This window comes from Branchiostoma lanceolatum, chromosome 13 (assembly GCF_035083965.1).
Source record: "Branchiostoma lanceolatum isolate klBraLanc5 chromosome 13, klBraLanc5.hap2, whole genome shotgun sequence".
Taxonomy (NCBI): domain Eukaryota; kingdom Metazoa; phylum Chordata; class Leptocardii; order Amphioxiformes; family Branchiostomatidae; genus Branchiostoma; species Branchiostoma lanceolatum.
In genome coordinates, this window is record NC_089734.1 from 8,780,075 (window position 1) to 8,805,322 (window position 25,248).

Sequence of the window (25,248 nt, forward strand, 5' to 3'; positions counted from 1 at the left end):
AAATTCTAACTTATTACAGCATTTAAGAAAATATAGATGAAACACAAAGAGCAATATATTGCAAACAAAGATGTTAACTGTTGTATTTAGTTTCATTGTCTATTGTTTCATACCCTTAAATAAATTTTTGTAATATTCATATTTTTGTTATGTTTCCGATGGTTTGTTAAAAAGACCCCTGACCTCCTCCCTTGAACTTTTGAAAAACGGCCTCGGCCGAATTAGTGTATATTGCATACTTTCAAGGTTAAATAAAGGTTGAAAAAACAAAACGAAACAAAATGAAAAATATACTATCTCTTTCGTCAAATGAATGATTTTGTAACTCCCGCCAGCTTATCCTAGGCAAGCCCTTTGACCTCAATCACACACCCTTTGAGAAGCAGAAAAACCAGAACAGCGAGGAGTTAGAGGTCAAACCATTCTACCCGCTTGAGTCATCACAGCGACGTTTGGTGTGAACAATTGTAAACATCGTTTACTCTTGTTCCTCAGACATTAGAACTTGTGTTTTAGGTAGTGAGTCCTATCTAGTATTTCAAGATGTTAGCTGGTTGTGTATTTGTTCTAGTTTTTGTGACGTCGTCTGTAGCCTTCAGAGATCGAGACGGTCCTCACGGCCCAAGAGAACAATTCATCGACTTCTCAATTGAGATTCCGAGCAATTCGATGGAATGCTTTTATCAGGAGTTGGACGAAAGGGTCAAAGGAATGTATCTGCAATACATTGTGAGTATCATACACTGTACGGAATCCTTCAAACTAGAATAGACACTCACTCTCAGGTAGGCTGTCTATAATCATGTTAACTGGGTGTGACCATACCACTGGATTTGTGTTGTGAATCCTCGTATGACGTCATAAGGACGTTACACTTTGAGAAGATAGATTATCTTGGAGAATGGCTATGTAGATTTATTTGCCACAGCAACTTCTTCCAGATCATGCGGGGTGGCTAACCTATGTATGCAGAAGTTGTTAGATGATCAGCACTGTTCAGTGATATGAGTCAACCATGTTTTGTTTGCTTCTACCCACACATAAAGGTGTTGTACCAAGAGAACTACAACGATGTACACCTCACCATCAGCGGTCCGGACGGAGCTGTCCTGTTGCATGCTAATGGAGATTACGAAGAGTTCCAAATAAACATCACTGACAGCCAACTGAGAGGTAATTGTGATATATATGTACGTGTTGCACTTGTGGTTCCCGATGTTGTATACTTCAGAGGTCATGATCAGAGGATTGTTTTGTAATTCCTGTACGTATATTTGTATATTTCAGAGGTCATAATGAAAACAGATATCTGCTTGTGTTTCGAAATGTAATAGCATCGTAATCCTGTCAATCACAAACAGTTCGCCTGACCAATGTTGTTACAGCCTCACTATCAAAATAAAACAGAGGCTCTTGATTCGTCAACATCGTCTTGCTATATGACAATGTTTTATCATCTTCGTACTTCAGGCCCCTATGAGATGTGCTTCGAGAACCAGTATCTTCTAGAGGAAACGGCAGTTTACGTTGAGATGTGGGTTGAGTACAAGGACAGTTTGGATATCCTACTCCACAACGACAATCGTGACAAGTTAGGAAATGTTACGGTACGTAAATCCATGATACACTTCACTATTGTACTTAAGTGTTTAAAAATGTACAAAACGTCCAATGTAGTTAACGTAAATAAAGCAAACCCCTGAAGACTCAATAACAACTCTAGAATAATTTACTTTTGTGCTGCAAGAGCTTTTAATCAATAAACCAAATATAATAAAATAAATCTCTCTATATCTCTCTCATGTAGATAATTGCTTGCAATTCTTTCGAACAAGACATTTTATTTACATGTACATTGGAGGGCTAATGTTATGAATGGAATTTAATTGATTTCTCCCTAATGGCCTTATCATATTTTTGTACAGACCTCCTTGAAGAAGATAGCTGACAGAGTACAGAGAATGGACCTCCATGCTGGCTTGATCTCTCAGTGGTACCACAAGGATTCCCTCACCTTAAGGTTTAGCGACAAGCATGTCAACAACGTCGGCATGTTGATTTGTGTGATGATCATAGGGTCAGGACTGCTGCAGGCGTTTTTCATAAAGAAACTGTTCCTCCGTACACAAGAGGAGTCAAACACAGATCCTCCTGTAATCTCTGACCAACCTAGAAAGTCCTCAAATTCGCGACTAGCCTAGCTATCTAAAGTGTTCTTAGAACAGTGGTCGTTTTAGCTTATGTATAAGACTCCACGAAATGATACTGTTTTGCGTTTTTGTGTTGGCTTAAGCTTGTTGGTATGATATCCAATTACCATGTGGTTGTAATGTACACTGCAATATCTATGTGCTTATGAGTCAGTGCATACAGTTAATAGTGGAAATTCATAGTTCACATTTGTACAACATGCATGATAGAGGCCATATTGTACTTAATCTGTTCGAAATTTTCATCAATTGAGATGTCTTAAAATATCAAAATCTGTATAAGACTTCTATATTAGAATCTGTATTAAAACTTCATTTTAAAGCTGAGTCGTTGCTTTTTACAGATACCTATCAGCCAACAAGAGACGTCAAGTTTTATACGTTTTCAGGGATACATGTGTATAACGTTGGTACAGCCTATCTCTTCATGTCACTAAAGAGGAATGCCCGGGCATTGCAGCGACATATTATCTAAGCCAGGTTATGTAATAGATAGTAGCCGAGTAGGGTTATACGGGAAGAAATGCTGAATCATGCTACAATAGCATCTACATCCTTAAGGTGACATTAGATGAGTAAGCACTGACGTGATCTAATGTAAAGCTTAGCTTAGCTGATGTAATATTTACTAAGCACTTTCAAGGCAACCCCTATCTTTGGCCATTAACATGATAATAAACAAACCGTCTTTGTACAGACACCCAAGATAACGATTCGGATCTATCAAAGTCAACCCAAAATGTTACATACGTGTTATAAAATAACATCTTCTTGAAATGTTCTTTTAACCCCTAATAGCAGAGGAAAGATATATGCCTCATTATGCATACTAAGTGTACATAACCATATCAAATTACTGTCTGCAAAGCATATTTATATAAATATACCCATGTGTACAACCGGAATACATTCTAACTACAAAGCACGTGCTCCTTGCGTCTGTTACAGGTATGTCATTAGCGGTCGTGGGTGGGGGCAGCCATCGTTAATGGCTATATCAAACACAGGAAGTAAACATAGTCAATCTGTTGAGTTCAGTGCATTATTAGCTTTAGATAAGAAGCTGGGATACATACCCACTATCATCTCGTTAACTGGGGGTGCCATGAATGTGCAGAAAACTGTCTCTCATTAATACGCTAAATTGACGCCCTGTGGTCATTCGAACTTTGAATTATGTGATTAAGGAACAGAAGCCAAGATTGGGGACACTATACTGATACGCGCCTACTTCACCAAGCTGTGTTTGTATCTAAGCTAGTGATACAACATGAGTGCAAGTAATGCGTCTTCGTACTTTTCCGCTGGCGAGAAGGCCCTGCGAAATGTACTTACTGCTCTCGGATCCACGTTTACAGTTGTAGGCCTTGCAGGGAACCTTCTGGTTATCTTCATCATCTTACGTTTCCCCCGAATGCGAACAGTTTCCAATGTCTATCTGTTCAGCATCGCGTTCTCGGACTTGAACCTTCTCATGGTGGCGCCAATCCTGATCCAGTTCTACCGTTATGGACAATGGACCTTTGGACCGGGTTCGTGTGAGGCAGAGTCTTGTATCAAATTTACGAGTATGTTTGCCAGTTTTTTTCTCGTCAGTGCCTTCAACGTTCAGCGCTACAAAGCCATCGCAAACCCCATAGAAACTAGACAGCGCCAGAGTTTAAAACGAGCTGCTCTGATCTGCCTTAGCCTTTTTATCCTGGCCCTTGTTGCAAACCTACCATTCTGTGTAACGTCCTACGTAGTGGACCATGAATTAGACAACAGAAACGTGACGGTGTGTCGCTACTTTTGGCCAGATTGGAGCAACATCTCGGAACACGCAGAAAGGGCCCATCGGCTGTACCTCACATGTCTGGGGTTTCTGCTGCCCCTCTGTCTGAACTTCACCTTGTACGTCCTCATCATTCGCAAGCTGCACAGCCAAGACGTAAGTGTGTACTCTTGTTGCAACCTCATTATTGCAAACCGTAAAAGGCTTTACACTAAGATAATCTTTCTGAATTCTGGCTTCTGAAATGTAGGTCTTGATGAGACCTAGAAATGATTAGAGTTTAGGACCCTTGGCGGCTTGTTACGGTACTGGAGCGGAACTTCCGATCTTGATATCTCCTGTTCTAGATATACTATGGTCGGGATTTTTGAGTGGTAGATATCTCATATATCTAAATAACTTGCAAATCCTTTTCGATTCATACTATACATGTATATTAAGAAAAGAGATCTACAGCCATTCACTCATGTTTCAACTGTCCGTGCTTACAGGCTTTCCGTTCTGCTGTGGCCGGGAAACACCTGAAAGATTCCACAACAGTCACTAAAATGGCAGTTATGGTGACAGCATCATTCGTCATCTGCGTGGGTCCGTTCCACATGTACAACTTCATCAGTGCAGTATCAGACATCCACATGTCCGAGTATGTAGGTACGTGGAAGGTGGCATATCTAGCTTAATTGTAACTGCGAGTGTGTGCACAGACCTTCAGTCATGATTTAGTGGGTCTTACAATCTAAAGGATCTGCGGCAGTGGTCTCATGGGTTACATATACTGGTAACTATTCTATTGAACCAAAAGTAATCAAAGGTAAAGGTATTAAACAAAACAATGTACAATTAATTTAAACCATTTACTCAGTATTGGACTATTACAAACTATGCGATGGGACTACAATGGGATGAAAAATCATTTTCATGCTTAAGTGCATGGATAAAGCCTCTTTCCAACAGTTCTATCATATCAGCAAATCTGTCAAAAGTCTGATCATAAGATCGAACAAGTAACTCGGCAGCAATCTTGCAAATAATTAATTGCTGTTGTTGTCCCCAGGAATGTGGACCTGTGTGCTAACCTTCGGGAACAGCGCCCTGGACCCCATCATCTACGCACTCATGGGGACCAACTTTCAGGAGTGCATGAAACAATTGCTCTGTCGGCGGCCACTGCCAAGGCATGCTAGTGAGACACAGAAGCAACTAAATGATTCAGACGTTCTTCATGAAAATATCGTTTCTCCCTGAGCTAAATGATTGCAAGATTTCCGTTATAATCATCGTATTTGTCCAATATACAGTGTTTTTGATGGCATTAAGTGTGACTACGTTGGAAAACTTTGCCATGCATATATCTAATGAATGGTTTTATTTGATCACTTTGATCGGATATGAAAAAAACATCGCAGCCATAGGCTGAATTGCGTACTTTTTACATATGTTACTTAAAAACTAGTGACATTAGGCAATCTACCGGAGGGGTCGATCATCACAACAACATGTTTATATACTTACGATTCTGCAAAGCAAATGTTTATGAATAGGGATATGCTAACAAATGCTTATGAATCATAGGTTAATTGCGTTCTAATGGAAGTACGTGGCAACATGTTTGACGTCAAACATCCGTAGTAAATATAATCCCATGATTTACTGCGAAGCTTAATGGATGGAATGTTTACTAAGCCCTTCCCTAGGACCCAGCGACTAATACTGGTCATAAATCACAGACTTTGTATACTTAGAGACAGGAGATCTTTGATAAGTGGTTCTAAATGTTTCTTTGCGTGGAAAATCCTAGGTCTGTTCAAAGTAGTCTTTAGGAAATGGGAACTGGAAGACATGTGAACTATAGAACTACAAAGTAAGTATCGTAATCTTATGAAGCTGAAATATATCTGAAGAAAGCACAACACAGGATCTGTCTGCTGTTTCCCTTGAGCTGAGTATGTAAGACACTCATACGGTCATTACTGTCTATGAATTGGCCAAACACGACGTCAAGACGTCAATTATTAATATAAAGCTAGGATAAACTTTTCATTATGCCATTAAGAGTGGAATCCACTGTCACTGAGAGCACTTACGAAAGACATCTCTCTTGTTTGGTCTTAGTTGGACCACTTTGCTGTTCATTTCAACGGGGGTCTAGAAGCACGTTGCACTGTTACGAATATACTTCGCCAAACTGTTTTTGTATCAAAACCAGCTGGTCACAATGAGTACTTCGTCTTGGGACTTATCTCTGAGCGAGAGGGTCCTGCGCAATGCAGGTACTGCTGTCGGGTCTATGTTTGCAGCAGTTGGTATAGCAGGAAACCTGCTTGTCATGTTCATCATCTTGCGTTTCCCTCGAATGCGAACTGTTCCCAATGTTTATCTGTTCTGCATCGCGTTTTCGGACTTAACCATTCTCACTGTGGCTCCGATCATCATCCACTTCTACCGTGTCGGGCAGTGGACATTCGGGCCGGGCTCGTGTGAAGCAGAGTCTTGTATCAAGTTCACCAGTGTGTTCGCCAGTTTCTTTCTCGTCAGCGCCTTTAACGTGGAGCGCTACCAGGTCATCATGCATCCACTAGAAACACGGCAGCGCCAGAGTTTGAGGAAGGCCGCTCTCATCTGTCTGGGTATGTTCCTACTGGCAATGGTTGCAAACCTGCCATTCTGCGTGACTTCCGTCGTCGTGGAGGAAGTCATAGACGGCAGAAACGCGACGGTGTGCCGCTACTTTTGGCCCGAGTGGAACAGCGTTCCGGAGTTTGCCGAGAAAGCACGGCGACTTTACCTCACCAGTCTGGGGTTTCTACTGCCGCTCTGTCTGAACTTCACCTTGTACGTCCTCATCATTCGTAAGCTGCGAAATCAGGATGTAAGTACGGATACTCAGCAGCTAACGCTTTATATCTGATTTACTAGTTAACGTTCTTCCCACAAACATGTAATCATACCGATGTTTACACGTATTTTCAATAATGTTTTGGTTGATTCTGCGTCACTCCCAAACGCACTGAACCTAGTTGAGATTTGCAATCGTTTTCTATTACGTATAATTGCAAATTACAACTCATGTCTACGTAACAGGCGTTCCGTTCTGCTGCCGCCGGACAACGCGGGAAGGATTCCACCACAGCCGTTACCAAAATGGCGGCTTTTGTGACAGCAACGTTTATCATCTGCACGGGTCCGTACCACATGTACAACTTCATCAGCGCAGTATCAGACATCCACATGTCCGAGTTTGTAGGTGCGTAATGATAGCGTGCTGTTCTATTCTGCTTTGCTTTTGCATCGCCTCAGGGCTCACTTGCTGCTGCTTCTCTCATAATTAGTCATATTAGCTTGCGATGTACAGTTGCCTTTGCATAAGCATGGTTTGGAGCAGTTGTATGATGTATATCAGTCCATGTTCTGAATTCTTTTCTATATATTTATGGACATATTACATCTACTTCATGTTGTTTTGGACATTTACAATTGAGTGAAGATGCACATAGAGCACCCTAGGCCGGCTTACTATTTCCTGCATTACAACTACCGGGAGTGCTATCTAGGTCGGCGGACCATACTGCCTGGGCTGTCGACCAAATTCACTGCCAGAACCTGCTAGAGCCTGGCACCCAGGGTACACATATAGAGGTGCTTGCTATACGATAAAATAGATAGCAAACAAAGAAACCTTGCAAAAGTTACCCTGACATTTGTCTGCGTGTACCAGGTATGTGGACCAAGCAGCTGACCTTCGGGAACAGCGCCCTGGACCCCATCATCTACGCACTCATGGGGACCAACTTTCAGGAGTGCATGAAACAGCTGTTCTGTCGGCAGCCGCAGGTAAAGGGGCGGTCAGAGGGTAGCAGCAACGAACCGGGCTCATTTTACGCGATGGATGAAATAGAGTAATGGGTAAAAGCAGGCAGAGTATCCGGTATTTCATATATTATAGAAGATCTAATGGCGGTGAGGTGATATTCAATGTATCTGTTATGGTCTATAGGGTGCATGGACTAGCCATGTTGACCCACAAGATAGCTATAGCTAGGTACAAAGGTGGAAGAAAAACTCTATTTGCTATATATAAACTTTAAGCTATACCACAAAAACTTAAAGCATGACACAAAAAAATCATATGATATTGTTCACGTTCGCTGTCATATATATATATATAGAGAGAGAGAGAGAGAGAGAGAGAGAGAGTATGGCAATTACCACATCGGAAACATTATTCTGGTAATTCATGTTACTTAGACTTTGACTAAGTAAGACAAATTTATCCCAGGCATAAGATTATAAACTAAGCAACAATCACATTATAATCTGCAAATCATTTATGTACATGGTTCAAAATACTACCTGGTTGAAAACATTGTAATATCTAATTATCAACTATCGCGTCAGATTGTCAATCCGAAGCGATTGATGAATAAAATCATAAAACGTCGCCGCCAATTATCAAGCATCATTCTTTGTTACATGCTCCAAGATAATGTTCAAGGGTGTCCTTTTTATTTCTAATTCTAAGCGATTATTCAACGATACTAAATCCCACAATGCACTGCATGTTTAAGTTGATTTGGGCTCTCTGAGAGGCACATTATTGCTGTTATTGCTTTAGAACGTTTTAGTGAAAATGGCAGCAGCATCATATTGCTGATTTCATCGACTGTCGTTTTTTTCTAAATAACCTTTAGCATCATAGTCACCTCAACATGACATTGCTGTCCAGGGAATATGTACAGATTTAAATACATTTACTACTGATAAACTCCAGACCAAGCTTAAAAGTAATAAAGAAAGATTACGAACAGCTGCGTTTTGTAAAAGACAGAATAAGACCTAATACAAAAGACATTAGCTGTCAAAAAATGACAGCTTAAAAGGTGTGACCATATAATTTTCCAGACACAGAAACACAGTGAGGAAATCAATTTTCGCAGAAGTTGACCTTCAAATTCACTAGTGGTCCCAATTTCACTGGAAACTCGTTTCATACTTGCTGGCATCGTATATACTGCTCTCGTAGTAGCTGGGTGAAAAGTTCGTCTCGATAACCTTTGCTCTGGGAATTTTTGTCGCCGTGTAGTATTTTGCCTCGTATTGTTCCCGCACGGACACCCGTCTGAAAAACCCGCACTGTGGAGAGAATTACATATACAATGGTTAAATTGCACACTACTGTTTTTTACACTGTTTTAACGACCTCCGGTTTTATAAATTTCTCAGAGAATGTAAAGATTCGTACATAATGATAATCTTTATTAAGTCCCTTTATTGCATATTCATTCCCATAATAATTTGAAATGTTGTCATGAAAGCTGTAACTATTGAAGTTAAAAGATATGACACAATACGATATTCCTAAGTATACGTACCTTCCACAGACATAAAGCTATGAGTAACAGCAGCAACAGTCCCAGTAGTATTCCTAAGAGTATCGCCCAGACTTCCACTTGTTCTGCCAGACTGAAAGGCCTTGTTTCTGGTAAGGCTTTCGTTACTACCTGAAAATAAACCATGTACAATGAACATTACATACAATACTATATATACCAATAAAACTTCTGTTCGTCGTATCATTTTGTACGGGCTCCATTGGAGATCAGTTCCTTAGTTAATTGAAGAGACCACCCTAAAGATACATAAATAGATAAATAAATCTTTAATTCAAAAGGCGTGTAAAAAGATCTTGAAGATCTTGTTAAAGTGCAAACAGCAATAAATATGTTTTTCTTACTACAGCCTTGTCGTTGAAGCTTCTTGACTGCTGTATGTTCTCAAAGTTCTTCACAAGCTCCACTTCAGCGTGCGACAGGATGTCCACATGACTTACCAATGGGTATTCCTGTAGAGCAAAATCAAGACATCACATCAACATGCTGCAAGCGATCGACTCTCGTCACTCAATGTTCATGACACTATCATAATGTAAAAATTAAAAAGAAGTCTTCTGATATATCTTTAGTGACTAACATCTAAAATAGGTCACAATCCATTAAAGCTAAAATCCGGGCAGTACCTGAGTAAAGGTGGTGTTCCACAGCCTTGCCTCCACTGTGATGACCACAGACCGGTTAACCAGCAGTGTGTCCAGCGTGCAGTTGAACTCGAAACAACGCGCTGTACCGGACATGCAGTCCTAAACCGGAAAGACAGGGGGCATGACCTTTAGTAGTTGTTTTGCACAAGTTATCTTTTTGCATTGATCATGATTAGAACATTTTGACGGAGGAGGACTTAGGTGGTTGCCGGAGTCATTACTCCTCTGGCATTTTTAAGAATAAGAATAATAGTAATATTATAACATGCATAGATAGCAACTTAAATCAAGCCACCTACCAAAGTGACTACCCCTTCAAGCTGTCCTTCGTTATACGGATCTGGCTTTGCTTCACCGGACTCCTCCTCAAAGTAGTCCTCATCCTCAAAGTCCTCATCCTCAAAGTCGTCCTCCTCAAAGTCATCTTCCTCGAAGTCGTCTTCCAGGCTCCGAGGTTCCCTGGCGTCAGCTTTCTTCCTGAGTGTCCTGGAGACGTGCACGCGCCATCTCTTACGATCTATCGTTCCTTGTCTTGGAGCGGTAAGAAGGTTCGGTCTGTTGCCAGGCTTTGGGGCAGAAAGAAATGTGCAACTTTTTTGCAATGGTAAAGAATGATCCCGATTTGATTCATCCTTTGATATATGTCCACCTCGAGTATGGGCAATATTTCTTTTTTGTATTCAGCAACAGGTTGTGTACAGAGTATAATACGCACCTTTAAGTTTAGGAAGTTGCGATGGTCCTCTGGTGGATAGCACCGACCACGGCCAACAAGCTGTATGTTGAATAGATAGAGTGAAGATTTCATGATTGGAAGATTTGAAATCAACGGGCGGCATTACGATTTCCCCAGCTAAAGACCCTAAACCCGATAAGTTGGAAATATCGAATCAGCGCTACCCCCCCCCCCCCCTCCAAAAAAAAAGATACGCCAACGCCGCCCAGAAGGCATGCAAATGAGGCTAACAGTTCAGACCTTGAACGAAAACTGCAAAAAATTTACTGTAATTGCTCTATCACTTGATCCTACGTCATGACTTTCAGCCATATGACTGCTTATCTTACCCTGGACCAAACCTGAAAAAAAACATGCTCAACGAAAAGTTCGCACAATAACTTCCGTAAGAACCACTTCTTTCTCGTACCTTCACATCTGTCATGTAAAGTAATAGTTTTCCGTTGGGATGAAGCTCAGTGTTCTGTATCTCGTACGGCCACATGATCTTTACTACAGCTCCTGGTGCTGTACCTCTCCCGTGGTTACGTATCTGGCAGAAACACACGAATCACATAGATGCAATCAAAACCACATAATATTATACAAATTTAAATCCAATGGCATCATAATCTGAACTAATTAGTGATGAATGCAGGTGAAGGTATGCGGTCCCATTCAAAAACAACAAAGCAACATGTGCTCAGCCTTAGGATGGACACAAATGCCTTAAAGGTAGTCTCTACCAGACTACACACATCGGCCACAGGGAGAATATTTGCCAGGAGGGTTTGGCTACCACGTGGGTTCATTTGAGGTGGAGATGTTAACCTTACAGTGGACTGGTTTTTCTGGACAATTATTCTTTTTTTGCCAAATTTTAAGGTCTGGTGGAGGCTATCTTAAAGATTTTGTGCTTTGACACCAATTATTGTTACTATTGGACATGCAAACGACGCCTGGTCTACCGACCCACCGACGACTGAACGCACCACGTACGTATGGTTGACCGCAGTACCGATCTGTGCCTGGTACTCCATGGCGCTCAGACCGCGCTGCTCTCCACCGTACAACACTTGTCTGGGATGGGAGATTCTACAGAAGGGGCGGGACAAAAAAAACAAGTCAAGCATGTGGTTGCCGTCACTGTTTAAGATAATGTCTGTGATACTGATGGTAATGATGTTTGTATGGCATTGAAAAGTCACCCCAAAACGTGATCAATTCCTCTGTGCAATTGAACTTATAAGCCATTGCGCTCTTGGAATAGAACATTGGTAATATCTAGTACTTAATCCGTCTCTGCTCATGGATACTGGCATAGGCAGACGTCATCTTACCACAAGAAGCATATTACAATTACCCTATTCACGGTTTTATGAGGTTATAACTAGTAATGCTGAATGATGAATATATATTTTTGCCAATAGACAGACGCATAAGACCATAGATTGTCAGTAGGACATACCCCGTGATGGAGAGGTCTACGTCAACTACCACCTTTGCCTTCAGGATGACGGAGTTGTCAGAAGTGTTACTGTCACTGCTCATTCTGTAGGGACAGGGAACATGCAGAAAGATATCAGCAACACTGGCAATAGTTCCCCAGTCCTGAAATTGTCGACATGTAGAACAATACAGGTAGTATCTTTTGGTACAATTTGCAAACACGTTGCATGGAAAGTACATTGTCAAGGCAAAAGGAAAATAGGATTCTGGAAATTAATAAAATCTTACGTGGTCAGTGTAAGAGGTATCTTCAGAGTTGTGTCCCATGGTCGGAGCATCGTGGTCAGGAGTCTCAAAGTGAACAACTGGATAGACTGGTAGTATAGAATAATTACATATCAACAGCTGCTGGGTACTTGGTGAAGTTAGACGTACGTAGCAATACATAAAAGCAAATGGATGTCAAGTTAACAAAATCAGAAAGGGATAACTTCTCAACGACATAGTAATGCTATCTTAGAAAACTTACCGACTTGGAAACGGGGTTGCCAATCTCACAGATCACGACTGATGAGTTGTCCTCTACCGTGCGACACGACACCCTCGTCTGGAACAGTAAAAACAAGAAGGTCAAGTAGATGTACTACAGCACTACAGAATCACATCGATATACAGACATACCTTTGATAAGTGTAGCATGATAACAGTCCTATTTTTGTGTATTCATGATACCCTTTCCAACATTCATCTATCTAGTAGAGATAGAAAAGGTATACTTTATACACTTGTACGATACTGACCTCCCCTGAGCTGTGTTCTATCATCCCCACGTAGAACAGTCTCTCCGGTAGGTGGACGCGCAGTTCAGTGTTGTATGCAGGCTCTCCGTCTTCATTGTCCACCTGGATCTCGGCCCGAATCTCGCGGGAACTACCGAGACTAAATGTCGGAGGATTTCTGGAAATTTCCAAACATTTGACGAAATTATTAGCTACTGTGACAATGAGATTGGATTTTCAAAATGAAGAAAACAAAGAGCACGTATCTTTCGGAACAATATCAACAGCTCTTCTTCTTCTTCTTCTTCTTCTTTGTGGTTTGGCAGCCAACATCAACATGTTGATGACTCTGCTGCGCTACGCACTCATTTTCTAACGTATTTATATGACTGGTAAAGAACTAAATTGTCCTTGCTAAAAGTGAAAGACGAATTGTTACGACCTGGAAGACAATGTGAAGTAAATGTTTGTCACACTTACCCAAACAGAAGAAGCTGTGCCTGCAGTTTCAGATTACTGATGCAGACGGAATCTGGTCCGCATTCCTTCACAAAATCAATCTGCCGAATAGAATTAACCATAAAGATTAGACCTGACCAAATCTCTTGCATCTACAGAATCTGAATAGTTTTTAAACAAAAAGGTAAAAGGACTATCTACGTCATCTATGAAAAAGATCAAGAGGAAGTTGTAACAGCTTCCAGTAAAGATTAAGCATTACCAAATCTCTACAGAATCTAGTTCACAAATCTACTTTTTAAAACTAACTAACTAGTTTTAAAAGAAGTCAATAGAGTAATATTTTTGCAAGCAGAGAATCACCAACATCATCTATGATAATGAAGAGTTTGTGATAACAAGGATGTCCCTTTCTCACAGCTGAGCTCCAGGTTCCAATTATCTGGTAATTGGGAGACCCAAGTTCGAAGAGTATCCTGGTTGTAGCTCCATTCGTCTTTCGAAAGGGACGTATAATGGGGGTCGAGAAGGTGCATCGAGTACGTTAAAAAAGGCACCGCAACAGCCTCATTACCCAGATGGGTACATACTGGCTGCACTAAGTACTTCAGATGAATAGTAATAGGTTCCAGTGCTACCTCCAATTCATTGTACTGCCGTTGCAGCAGGTTAAGAATGGGGCACCCGTCAAGACTCGACAGTCTGTATCCCGGGATGGAGAACAGCTTGTTGTTGGAAGAGGGTTCCCACAGCGACCAGGTCAAGTTTACTACCAGCGGGTGCAGAATGGCCATCGTGTCCGGCTGAAACGTAACATCAAGATCGCTAACTGACGCAGGTGAAAAATCGCCTAAAAGCAATGAGACTCTACGACTAAGAATAGACTGTTTTTAATCTTTTTTCAATCCTTTTGTCCTTGACATGATCTGGTCTTGTTGGCACTAGTGAACACTGTAGAATTGTAACTAACCTTCAGGTAAGCAGTGATAGTCCTGTCGGCCCATGTCTTCGCGCCCTGTCTGGGTACGCGTATTGAGCCTTCAAACACGGACTTTCCCTCTCCTGGGAAGAACAGCCGCGGGCCCAGCCCCCAGGCCTGGTAGATGGAATCTCCGTCCAAGCGGTACGTTAGATCTGAGAAGAAGAACGATTATGTTGGATGGAACATTTAGATTATACAATGACAACGAGAAACAGCCACAACATTTCGAAAGTAGGAGATATTTTACATACCAACATCGTTGTCAAATGGTGAAGTGGTGGAGTAGCGAAAGCCAAATTTGATCTGAAAACTGAAGAAGAAGAAGACGATTATCTTGAGGAGTTATCGATATCACAATACATAGTTTTGGGAGACTTGTTCACATCGTAGAACCTGCTTTGTAGAGAGCTGATAGCTGTGCTAATGGGAGAAAAGATGATAATGTTGTCGTAATATGAAAAACTTAACGGTTGAAAATTAGATGTAGAAAGCTATATGCTAAAAGAATATTGCTGAACGAGAACACCTTACCAGGTGTAAGATTTGCCGTTGAGATCGCAAGTTCTTGTCTTGGGATTGACGGGATAGGTGGGACCGGACATCTTGGTTTCTATAGTCAGCGTCGCACGGGACCTGTAATATGGAGATATACATACATCAGCTATATGTTTGTACTCCTTTTAATTACAAAAATATTTCATCTTGCTATCCATTTACAATGTAATTGCGAATAGAAAAAGACTGGGCGTCAGAAAACATATCTATTTCTCCAGTTAAGCAAATAATTCCATCTTATAATCATCTATTACATTGGGGGGACTAACGCCAATAAGTCATTTTATTTGATTGACACCTAAGCTGAATAATCAATTAAACCAAAGAATATGTTAACACAAATGTGCAGTGTTACCTTAACAGGACCACGTGATCAGATTCAAACGCACCGACTGCTACATCCGGGAACCCATTCTCGTCCAGATCGAGGCCACCAGACAGCGAGAATCCGAATGATTTCAGTCCAGGGACGAGCAGGTCGGAGGCCAGAATTTTCTGTGAACATAAACATTAATCAAAGTCATCGTCATGCCAAGGTCTATTTTGATATGAATAAAAAGACTTTATGTACACATCTGAGTGTTCCATTAGACCGTCTGTTCAAAATGACAATTCTGACAGGTTCAACTTGCACTGCAGCTATAGGTGTCGCTACTAACAGATGCGGCCCCAAAAGTAAAGTATTCAGACATATCACAGTGACTGTATACTTGCCAATACTTCACCGCATTTGTAAACAGTGCAATGGCCTAGTTGGTAGAGTGCGCGCCTTGCACACGGTAGGTCGTGAGTTCGAACCCCGACCGGGTCATACCAAAGACTTTAAAAATGGTACATACTGCTTTCTCTGCTTAGCACTCAGCATTTGGGAAAGAGTATGGAAGTTAAACACACATCACTACCAGCGGCCCAGCCCCCTGCTGTAGTGACTTGCACAAATGTGTGTGGCCCAAGGGCTATAGAAATGGAGATGGGCGCCACCCCTATGTGTCTTTTCAAGACGCTCGGGTCACTTTAACTTTAACACCTATAGCTGCATTGCCCTAAGGACAGACGGTAACAGAAACGTCGGTTAGTTGTGCACAAAGATTATATTTTTATTCAGTGACTTACCAGCCAGATGAAACTATTCACGGGATATTAGTGCGCAGTGACTGTAAGGTAAAGGACACTACCTGTGACGGTGTTGAAGACAGACCGTGATGCTGACTCCCCAGGTACAGGTACACGGCACCGTCATCCTCATATGGTGCACCGACAACCAAATCTACAAGAGCAGGAAAATGTTTAAACATCAATTCATTTACTTATTCCTGTATTCTTTTATAGATATGGACATCATTGAACCTGTACTCCACGGACAAAGTGATATACTTCTATGGTATCTGAACAACAACATAAAATCTGACAAAGCATTGTATCCAGATTACAATCATTTCAGTATTTTCACGCACACATTTCTTAAGTGTCACTGCGTCCACTTGTGATCAGTTAGATAATCTATTGGTGACATATGCATGAAACATTACCGTGGAATCCGTCCATATTTACATCTCCAGCGTCAACCATGGAATATCCAAACATGGAACCACTGGTCCCCGTTAGAACGATCGGCTCACTTCCATTGATACCCTGGAACAACACATATAAGACTTAACAAGAGTTGTATGATAAGAAACAATAATGGATCAGCAAAACAAATGTCAAGGAACGATTACAACTCTTCTTACATTCTTTAAAGTTGGACGATTTAAAAAGAAGTCAGTTCAAAGGTGCTGAAAACTTTATCCTCACCTTGACACCGTTGATGTACACATAAACAGCGCCCCCTGCGTTACCTTCCGTGTACTGCGGTGCGCTGACAGCCAGGTCTGTTAACCTTTGAGATTATTAAAGACAAAGGCATTTTAAGTGGCAGGATGCAATATGCAGATATAAAAGGCCAAAGTCCTGACTGGTGTAATATTGGGACGGGTGTACCCCAGGGCTCTCTTTTCGGACCCTTGCTATTTCTCATTCATATTAATGACAAGTACTTTAGAAAAAAATGATAAAGCCTTCTCTGAGTATTTACCCACCCATCTCCGTTTAGATCCAGCCCACAGATGGCGAATCCGAAGGCCGAGGCCACCTGGTAGCCGTGCATGACCAGCCGCACCTCAAGTTCAAAGTACGTCTTAGCGAAGAACACTACAGCACCGATGTCTCCCGCACGGGGCGCTCCTGCAACGTACTCCAACTCTCCGGCGCGGAAAAATCCCGACGACAACGATGATCCTAGAAAGCGTTGCAATGACGCATCATCATTTCTATCACAGGCATTTGTAATCTCCAAATTTAATCCAGTTGTAGAGTTTGAATTGTCCTTATATATCATTTCTATCGTTTTTCAATGTAATTGGCAATGATATGGGAAGAGTTCAGTTGGGAATTGCAGTTCAAGAGGCACAAGAACTTACCTAGTAAATTGCCGGTGTCCAATCCGAACTCATCGTAGTTCGCCCGTCCAGACTGGTAAACCGTTAGGTCCAGGGACAGGTCACTCATACTCGTCACAAACAACATTCCTGTATACATACACACGATCACACAAAGCAGCAAGGTGAAAAATTATATCAACTTTCATCTTTGATTACATGTACATAGTTTTGCCTCTAGCTTTGATGTTTACTACATTTTCATGTATTGGCCCTTGAATGTCACATACATGTACATGTATACTTACGTTATTGTCAATGAACCAATTGTATGATATGATTTTAAAGACAGGCTAAAACCCAGCTGTCACAATCACTAGATATACCACTCCTGCAAACATGTTTGCTACGTTTCTTACCTGCCCAATGGAAGGCGCCAGGTGCTGCAATCATGACGTCTTGTCCGTCCTAGATAAATCGTTAAGAAGATAAATGTCACAAAGATTCTTCTATCTGACGGGCACGTGCTGTCGTCAGCGTACCTATACAGCGCAAACTTGTTAGAGGTGATCAAAATTCATCATTTTGTATTGAAACGACAGTTTCTGTTGATCGATCTTATGTTTATTATGCTCGAGACTCAATACAAGACTATGTTTTATATGTTGCATGTTGACACTTACGGGCTTAACTATGGGGGGATGCTATGGGAAGCATGTTGGAGGACTAGATTTTTCACCTAGGAGGAGGATGAAATTTTCGGGACACACAGACCATGTACTACAGGAAAATCAATAGAAGGGGTCAAATAAGTATAAATATAAATAAAACAATTCAGCCTTCCACAATATGTACTTTATAATCCTTATTCATTATTAGTAATCTATATATGACTTTATAATACTTAATAAATAGATATTATGTATCATTTTTATGTCTGGGCCTCCCTAACTTACGTGTGAAAATTCCAAGGCAGTCCCTAGATGGCAGTACCCGTACATGGCATGGCCCGCCGGCAGGTCATCGCACAGGTTCCAGATCCCCTGGCTCGTGTGGTGGATGTCGGGAACGAGCTCCTGGTTCAGCTGATAACATCGTCCTCGTTCCCAAACTTTCACTTCACCTCTAGTGTACACGTCACGGTATTTTGGTGCGCAGGCCTAGCAAAAGATCAGTGATTCATAAGTACATGTACTTGATGTTATGCACGAATGTTTATGTAATAGACGAAGTGTATAATTATGTCGCCATGTGTTTTGAAAAGACAGAAGAAGCCACTAGAACTTAAATGTACGGTAGTACATTTGTATAGTGTTTAATATTATCATGTTAGATTTTTATGTTAACGTTATCATTATCATTCTTTTCTCTCATATTTATCTCAACACGTATGGTCACCTATGTATTTATCCCCTGCGGAATGAATATGCAATATAGATATGTTCTAGAAAAGCAATGCGTGGAGTCTGAACTTTATTACACCAATACACAAGTACTACATACCATGACTTTTCCTCCTGGGCCCATACTTCTAACGGTAGCACCGAGAAACTGTCCCGTTCTGTTTCGGTCTTCAGCGATGTCTGTACAAGAGAAAATGACAGAAATGTGAAAATGGCATAATGCGCAACTCCATCTCTTCATTGCAATCATCTCTTGCTGATAAAATTCCGACTGCTCTATCCTTCAGGCCAACCATATGGGCACGACACGACTCTACATATAATATATATAAATTTACAACCGTAATAGACTTTCTGGGAGAGGGGCACAAGAAAACTAATAAAGAACGAAGACAAATTTCCAAATGTTGACCTTAAGTCATTTTCATTAAAGCCACAAACATATCTCAAGCTCACGTACGTTGTTTCCAGTAATAGTAATTAGACAGTAATGACAACATTTCCGTGACCTCACCTGCTGTGTCCACCTGTACGATCCTACAGTCCCTCTCATTGGTGGTCATCCTGCACTTGTACACGGCGCCAGGCAGGGCCACCCACTGTTGGTAAGGGTTCTCCGACTTTGGGGCACCGACAATCAAACTAGAAACAACAAAAACATGATGGGCCACACAACTTTGTGCAGTGGGGGGGGGGGGCTAGTCCACTGCTAGGGGTGTGTGTTCAACTTCCCTTCTCTCTCCCAAATGCTGAGTGCCAAACCAGAGAAAGCTGTATGTACCATATTCAAAGTCTTTAGTGTGACTTGGCCGGGGATCGAACTCACAACCTGTCGAATATAAGGCAAACACTCCACTCAGGGTCAATTAGTCGTTATTCCGGTCCGTACCTTAACGATCACTGGATGAAACTGGAGCTACAAAGCTGGGGTCATTTATCCCATGTGTTTCATTGACGCACAACGTATGGTTGATAGAGAGTCACGGTCATGTTTATATGGTGTTTCTCGTTTCAATTGTAGTGTGGGTCGTAGTTTAGAATTGTTGGGGACCGCCTCAGTTGTGTGTGAACCTCCCTATGTGTCTACTTTGCCTCAGGATTGAAGTCACGTATAACACACTCCTTCACTTCTAATCACACGGCTCTCTGCCTAGTCGATCCGCTAAGTAGTTCCGAACAAGCCTCGGCTATAAACAACCTACAGAAGAGTTCGTGTTCTGCGGCTGACCTTTGACAACACCCAACCGCGCTTAGACCTGTGATTCGATGATTATGTAGGAAACGTTTACGTGTTCAGAATACAATACAGCTATACGACTGAAGCGACCTTCATTTGTTAAAGTGTGGGATTCCAAGAAAGCTATTCTAACACAACATAGCTATACCTGGAGCTAGACGTGTTTTCTTCACGTGAAACGTGATTATTCTCCCAAGGCCTTTACTCCAATCACATTAAGATTGATGAGTGGACGTTTCTTCTGTTCAATACTGCCTCAGTTTGCTCCGTATAATTGGCAAACGTCCACGGTAAACATGGCTTTCTGAACGCTGCTTGGAGAATCCATTATCTACGCGCTTGAACTTCTCGTCTGCGTTGCTAGGCAACGCTGTAGATGGCACTGTGGGCACCATACGAAATGCAGACTAATGTGAGAAATTTTCTCTGGTTAGGATGTGCTGCTACATACCATAGCGACAGGGTGTCCAATGAAAACGTAAATTTTCTACTTTAAGTAGACAAGCATCTGCAAAAGCTCCCATTTCCGAGAATTTGCCACGGGTCTACCATTCTTTATTTTTGCCAGTCTTGGCGCAAGTAAACTGGGCCACAGGATTAAAATAAAATCTCATGCTTTGTCGAAACAGAATGTACCAGATACTGCAACGTAACCCGAGGATATCTGCATCATTTATAAACATTCTTTAGACAAAATTAGGTGTCGTTTTCATGCGTGCTGGAAAACGTTATCCTTTTCAACGTTACCCCCTTCTTCAAACTAATATTAGAATGTATCAAAACACATTTTACATGCCAACATTTCCAAAACCTAATACTACTAATAGTATTTCAAAGACACTGCGGTACTTCGGTTCACTGCCTTTAAAACACACGTGGGTGGCCCATTTCAACGGGTGAAGCATACATGTATCCACTTTCTATATATAAGAGATCTAATCTCATCATCTCATCTCCTTTTCCTTTCTATTCAAATACACACTGTGTTAGGAAATATAAGTCCAAAGGATACAGCAGTATGTTGACTTACTGGAATATCAAACGTAAACAAGAGAACTGATTATTTCGGAAAAACACAATTGCTATCTGTTAACGAGATCTCTTCATTTGTAGGTTCATTGAGGTTACATTGCATTCTAAAAGGTTCTACTGTATATATCAAATTGGATCTTTATTCTACAACCGGCAGGCTCAACAGCCTGAATTTTTGGTAAACCCACGACGGAACGTTGCGTCTTTTAAAAACGTTACAATAAGTGCGTATCTGCCGATTGAAATGATGCATCAATATAATATGTGCATACTAATAAAGTATATACATGTCGTCAGAAACAGTACTTAGTTCAATAGAAAATCACGTATTCAACAGATATTTAACCCACAGCACGCACAGGTGGATATGTCTAAACAAAGACAGACGCCCCCGGGTGTACAGGTGCGGTTTAGGGGATTAGATCTATTCACACGAAACACGATCGAACTGTGAATGAAACAGAGCCGTTCACTGAAAGAAAATCATACTCGTTTCCGATCAATTATGATGAGTGGACATTCCTGATGTTTGATGGATGAAGAGGTCTCAAAAGACCAATTAGTCGTCGGCTGTGACAAGTATTTTACAGGGCATGTCATTAGCTTTGTCTTCTTTTCCTTTGTTTCTTTCTATGTGTCAGTTATATTGACAGAAAGTGACAAGGAAATGTTCTTCCTAAAAGATTTGGACCTGATGATGTTATACAGTTTTTTAGGTGGATAATATCATGATCAGAGACTATGTACAGTTTCTACTTCAAGGTAAAATTATCTTTGAGGCGCGCTACAAGAATGAATTTTCTTTGCAGTCATCTTCCGGCTTTTCTGATTATAAACTTATAAACTCATTTTTCTGTCGTTAGGATAATATCGTGATAAGAGATATTATGCACAGTTTCTTCGAGGCGCGCTACTACTGGAATAAGTTATTTGCAGTAATCCTGTGGCTCTTCTGATTATAAACTAATAAACTCATTTTTTTCTGTCACTTGGACGAGAGAAGGTCGGTTGAAGGTCACCATTGTTTTGGTACATGGTGCGCTTCGCCCACACGGTACACAACTAGCCTAGCTTCCCCTTCAGCTGCGCGGTCCATAATTACCCGCCTTACCCAAGCATGCCGAGGTCACATAAGTGCGCATTTTACCTAGAGAAAAACTTTGAAATGTCAATCGGTGCCTCCCTTGTTTTTTCCTTACTAGATCGTAAGGTCTTCCTGCGAGGGTCAGGGGAATAATAGACTTCCTTCGCCGCCCGCCCGATTCGCTTGGAGAGACCCACAACTTCACTAAAGGCGAACAGTAGACGTTTTGTGTTCTCGGTAGACGTGACACAAATTTTAGACGGAGACCGACTGTTCTTTTCTTTCTTCTCTTGTCAGCCCTGGCCCAAAACCACGCCTACTTGGGAAATAGACGTCTGTAACCCGAACAAAATACGGCATACGGTGGGAAAGAATACTGGTATCTTTGCCAGTAAATATGGATAATAATGGTGATACTGTTGCGAGAAAAAATGTGCAACCTGATTTGAGAAATCCGTGCCTACGGGCGAAGGATATTTCTAGGTAAGCTACTATGTTGCCACCCACAATGTAACATGTACGCCGTGTAATTTTCTGAACTGGGGCAGACCGAAAGATAACAGTGATTTTAGCTATTTGTGGCTACGTTCTTGTTGAAAATTGAAGGATATGTTAGACTCAAGGACAACCCTGCACTATTCTTATGTCAGAATGGTACAAAAACAGGAAAACGGCGTAACATTTTACAAGTTTTCAAAACAAAACAAACGGTATCTTTGAGGATCGGAGTAGGGTACGGGAGGGCAAACGGTTTGATCAACATTCCTCACATGTTTTCACCATTTAGGTATTAAATGGCTTTATGTACATCCACAAACATTTGAAAAGATTTAAAACAGAGACTGTATTTTGCGCATGGCTGAGTGCCCCTTTGTTTCCAAAGTATAGGTTACTAAATATTCCGCGCACTTGGCAAGGTGGGCAGTTCCGTAGGTGTTTTTGAAGTCACACATATTGACGGTGGACCGGATTTTAGGATTCCCACGGATACTTTGAAGTACGTTGAGTTTACCAGTGACGGTGGAGACACCTGTAATCTAGGACTTCCTTAAGATGCATCTACTGTCTTGTGGTCGCAAGTCTTTGATGACAGATTAGTAGCACACACACTATCAACTGTGGACGTGTAATTCGCATAACCACATCCTCGTAAGGATCACGCTGTTTAGGAATGTGATTTTCTGACAGTACTGTTTATCAAGGGTATGTACAATGTACGTTGTATTGTTAGTCTACTGTATGGTTTAGTCCCCTTTTCCACTAGACGGCGATTGTTGAGCGACCATACAGCGACCAAAATTGGATTTTAGTAACCCTTGATTTCATAACTGAAACATGATATAAGATGTAAAAGTATGATTTAAAATCTGTATCTGTATCTATATAGCCGGTATAACCGCCATTCGGCGTAACACACCACCAAAAGAATACAAAACACACAAAAAGTTTTTAAAAATCTTTCTTCATGAAATTCGTTGAACGATTTGTCAAATCTTTGGTCCTTCAGTGGTCGCACAGCGGTCGCAACCTCTAGTGGAAATGGGTGTTACTGTAATCGAATAAACGTTTATAGGCCCATTTCTTTGCAACGATAGTTACGATACGTAAATACCATTAGTTGTAGGAACTCTATGAGCGTTAAATCAGTCGTATAATGGGATTACCTAATATGTACTGTTTACACGCAGTGCAGCGAAAAATCGTCGTACTAAGCACACATTAGTGCACCCACCATTAGAGAACATCAGCCTTGAAAAATACATCCATCCGCGCAATGCGCAGCAACGCTTGTAGAGGAATCTAAATCGGTTTACTCCAAGGACTGTTCGTGGACATGAAAAGATTCTCATATTTCAGCCGACAGGGAAACACGTGATGGAAAAGGAAATTCAAAAGAACTGTGGTCATTGGGGCGGTGCAGAACCAATCATTCTCCCGAAAGGTCGTCTCGACTAAAGAATAAACGTTTCATTTTTGAGGAAAATACTTTCAAAAACAGGACGATATTTACATTATCATATAGTCCACTTCCTAACACTAGAATCTAAAAGGCACAAAGATGGAGACTGGGAGGGATTATAATCGCAATATAGTTCCGACACAAAAATAGAGAAAGTTGACGGAGGTTCTACTTACACGTTTTCCCTGACCACCGCTATTCCATGGTGCATGATCTGGTGTTGCGCCACGGAGTAGCCGAAGTGACTGCCCTCCGGCCCTTTCTTGACCACAGGTTCGTCCGTGTCCAGGTTAAAACAGAGAATCCAGGGGAACTGGAGGCAGAGAAGGAAGGAGAGTAGGAGAGGTACGCGGCTACGGTGCCTCATGGTGCCGACTGCTTTAAAAAAGGGCACCGTCCCGGGGGGACCACTCTTTGCACTCACCGTAGGGGTCCCGGGACGGACAATCGGTCAACAGTATCATAGACGCGATATGGTCTATTCGCCAGCAGCCATACTTGTACAAGTATATCAGACTTTTCTAAAGCATTTCCTTTCATCAGTAAGCTGATTAAAGTTGGGTTTGCAACACATTTATTCCGATATGGTCGGTGACATAATTTTCTCTAGTCATTTCTACGAAAATGACATATAATAGGTTGTGGTGTAGGATAGTCTCATTCGGTAAACGGTGGTCCAATCGGACTTTTGCAGTGAATCTGAGCATACAAAGCCCTCACATTCCAGTCCTGAAGTGGTCCCCCCGGCAGGACAAAGCCTATTGAAGCCGCCCCGTGGTTTTGGCGGCATGTATAGATGGGAGGTTACCACACCGTGTAACGCACTGCATGACAATTAAGGTCAAACTTAAGGTTCCGTGACCACCTACTAGTCGCTGGGGTTTAGGGTGTGTTCAAGCTTACATAACAAAACACGCTAAAGCTTGAAGTTGAAACCTTTGTGTCAACAATTGTACGAGGTCACGCGCAACGATATACACTGAAAACATCTGTTACATGTGATTTATATTCCTTATATTTAAAACATTGCATTATCAGTTTTAGCATAAAACATGTTTAGGCCATCTGTAGAAATTATAATGATGATTTTTTAAAAACCACAGTTTGGTTCATAGTTCAATCAACACAATGTTATACTTGTACATGATTGTGTATGCT

The 25,248-nt window shown here is 41.4% G+C and overlaps 2 protein-coding genes across 3 annotated transcripts; one reads left to right on the forward strand and one right to left on the reverse strand.

The window, feature by feature from the left end:
- The first annotated feature begins 285 nt into the window (after positions 1 to 285).
- Positions 286 to 8,422, forward strand: LOC136447263 (delta-type opioid receptor-like). Of its 2 annotated transcripts, XM_066445994.1 has the most exons (8): positions 286 to 729; positions 1,047 to 1,173; positions 1,471 to 1,607; positions 1,926 to 4,140; positions 4,476 to 4,635; positions 5,039 to 6,853; positions 7,066 to 7,228; positions 7,700 to 8,422. In XM_066445994.1, exons 6-8 carry the CDS (start codon positions 6,200 to 6,202, stop codon positions 7,882 to 7,884), a joined length of 1,002 nt encoding a protein of 333 aa, XP_066302091.1. In that variant the 5' UTR covers positions 286 to 729; positions 1,047 to 1,173; positions 1,471 to 1,607; positions 1,926 to 4,140; positions 4,476 to 4,635; positions 5,039 to 6,199; the 3' UTR covers positions 7,885 to 8,422. The 2 variants fall into 2 exon arrangements, with proteins under 2 accessions (XP_066302091.1, XP_066302090.1); XM_066445993.1 differs by lacking the exons at positions 7,066 to 7,228; positions 7,700 to 8,422 and having other exon boundaries at positions 5,039 to 6,095.
- Positions 8,200 to 24,458, reverse strand: LOC136447262 (integrin alpha-7-like). The gene is made up of 28 exons (XM_066445992.1): positions 24,267 to 24,458; positions 19,292 to 19,419; positions 18,878 to 18,957; positions 18,331 to 18,534; positions 17,794 to 17,842; positions 17,417 to 17,524; positions 17,036 to 17,234; positions 16,752 to 16,836; positions 16,487 to 16,589; positions 16,133 to 16,224; positions 15,313 to 15,452; positions 14,934 to 15,035; positions 14,654 to 14,712; positions 14,391 to 14,554; positions 14,059 to 14,223; positions 13,442 to 13,521; positions 12,983 to 13,139; positions 12,712 to 12,789; positions 12,471 to 12,556; positions 12,202 to 12,285; positions 11,726 to 11,828; positions 11,164 to 11,286; positions 10,734 to 10,793; positions 10,318 to 10,584; positions 9,998 to 10,117; positions 9,716 to 9,823; positions 9,354 to 9,482; positions 8,200 to 9,114 (listed from the first exon to the last, which is right to left on the reverse strand). Exons 1-28 carry the CDS (start codon positions 24,455 to 24,457, stop codon positions 8,953 to 8,955), a joined length of 3,426 nt encoding a protein of 1,141 aa, XP_066302089.1. The 5' UTR covers position 24,458; the 3' UTR covers positions 8,200 to 8,952.
- Between the last annotated feature and the right edge of the window lie 790 nt (positions 24,459 to 25,248).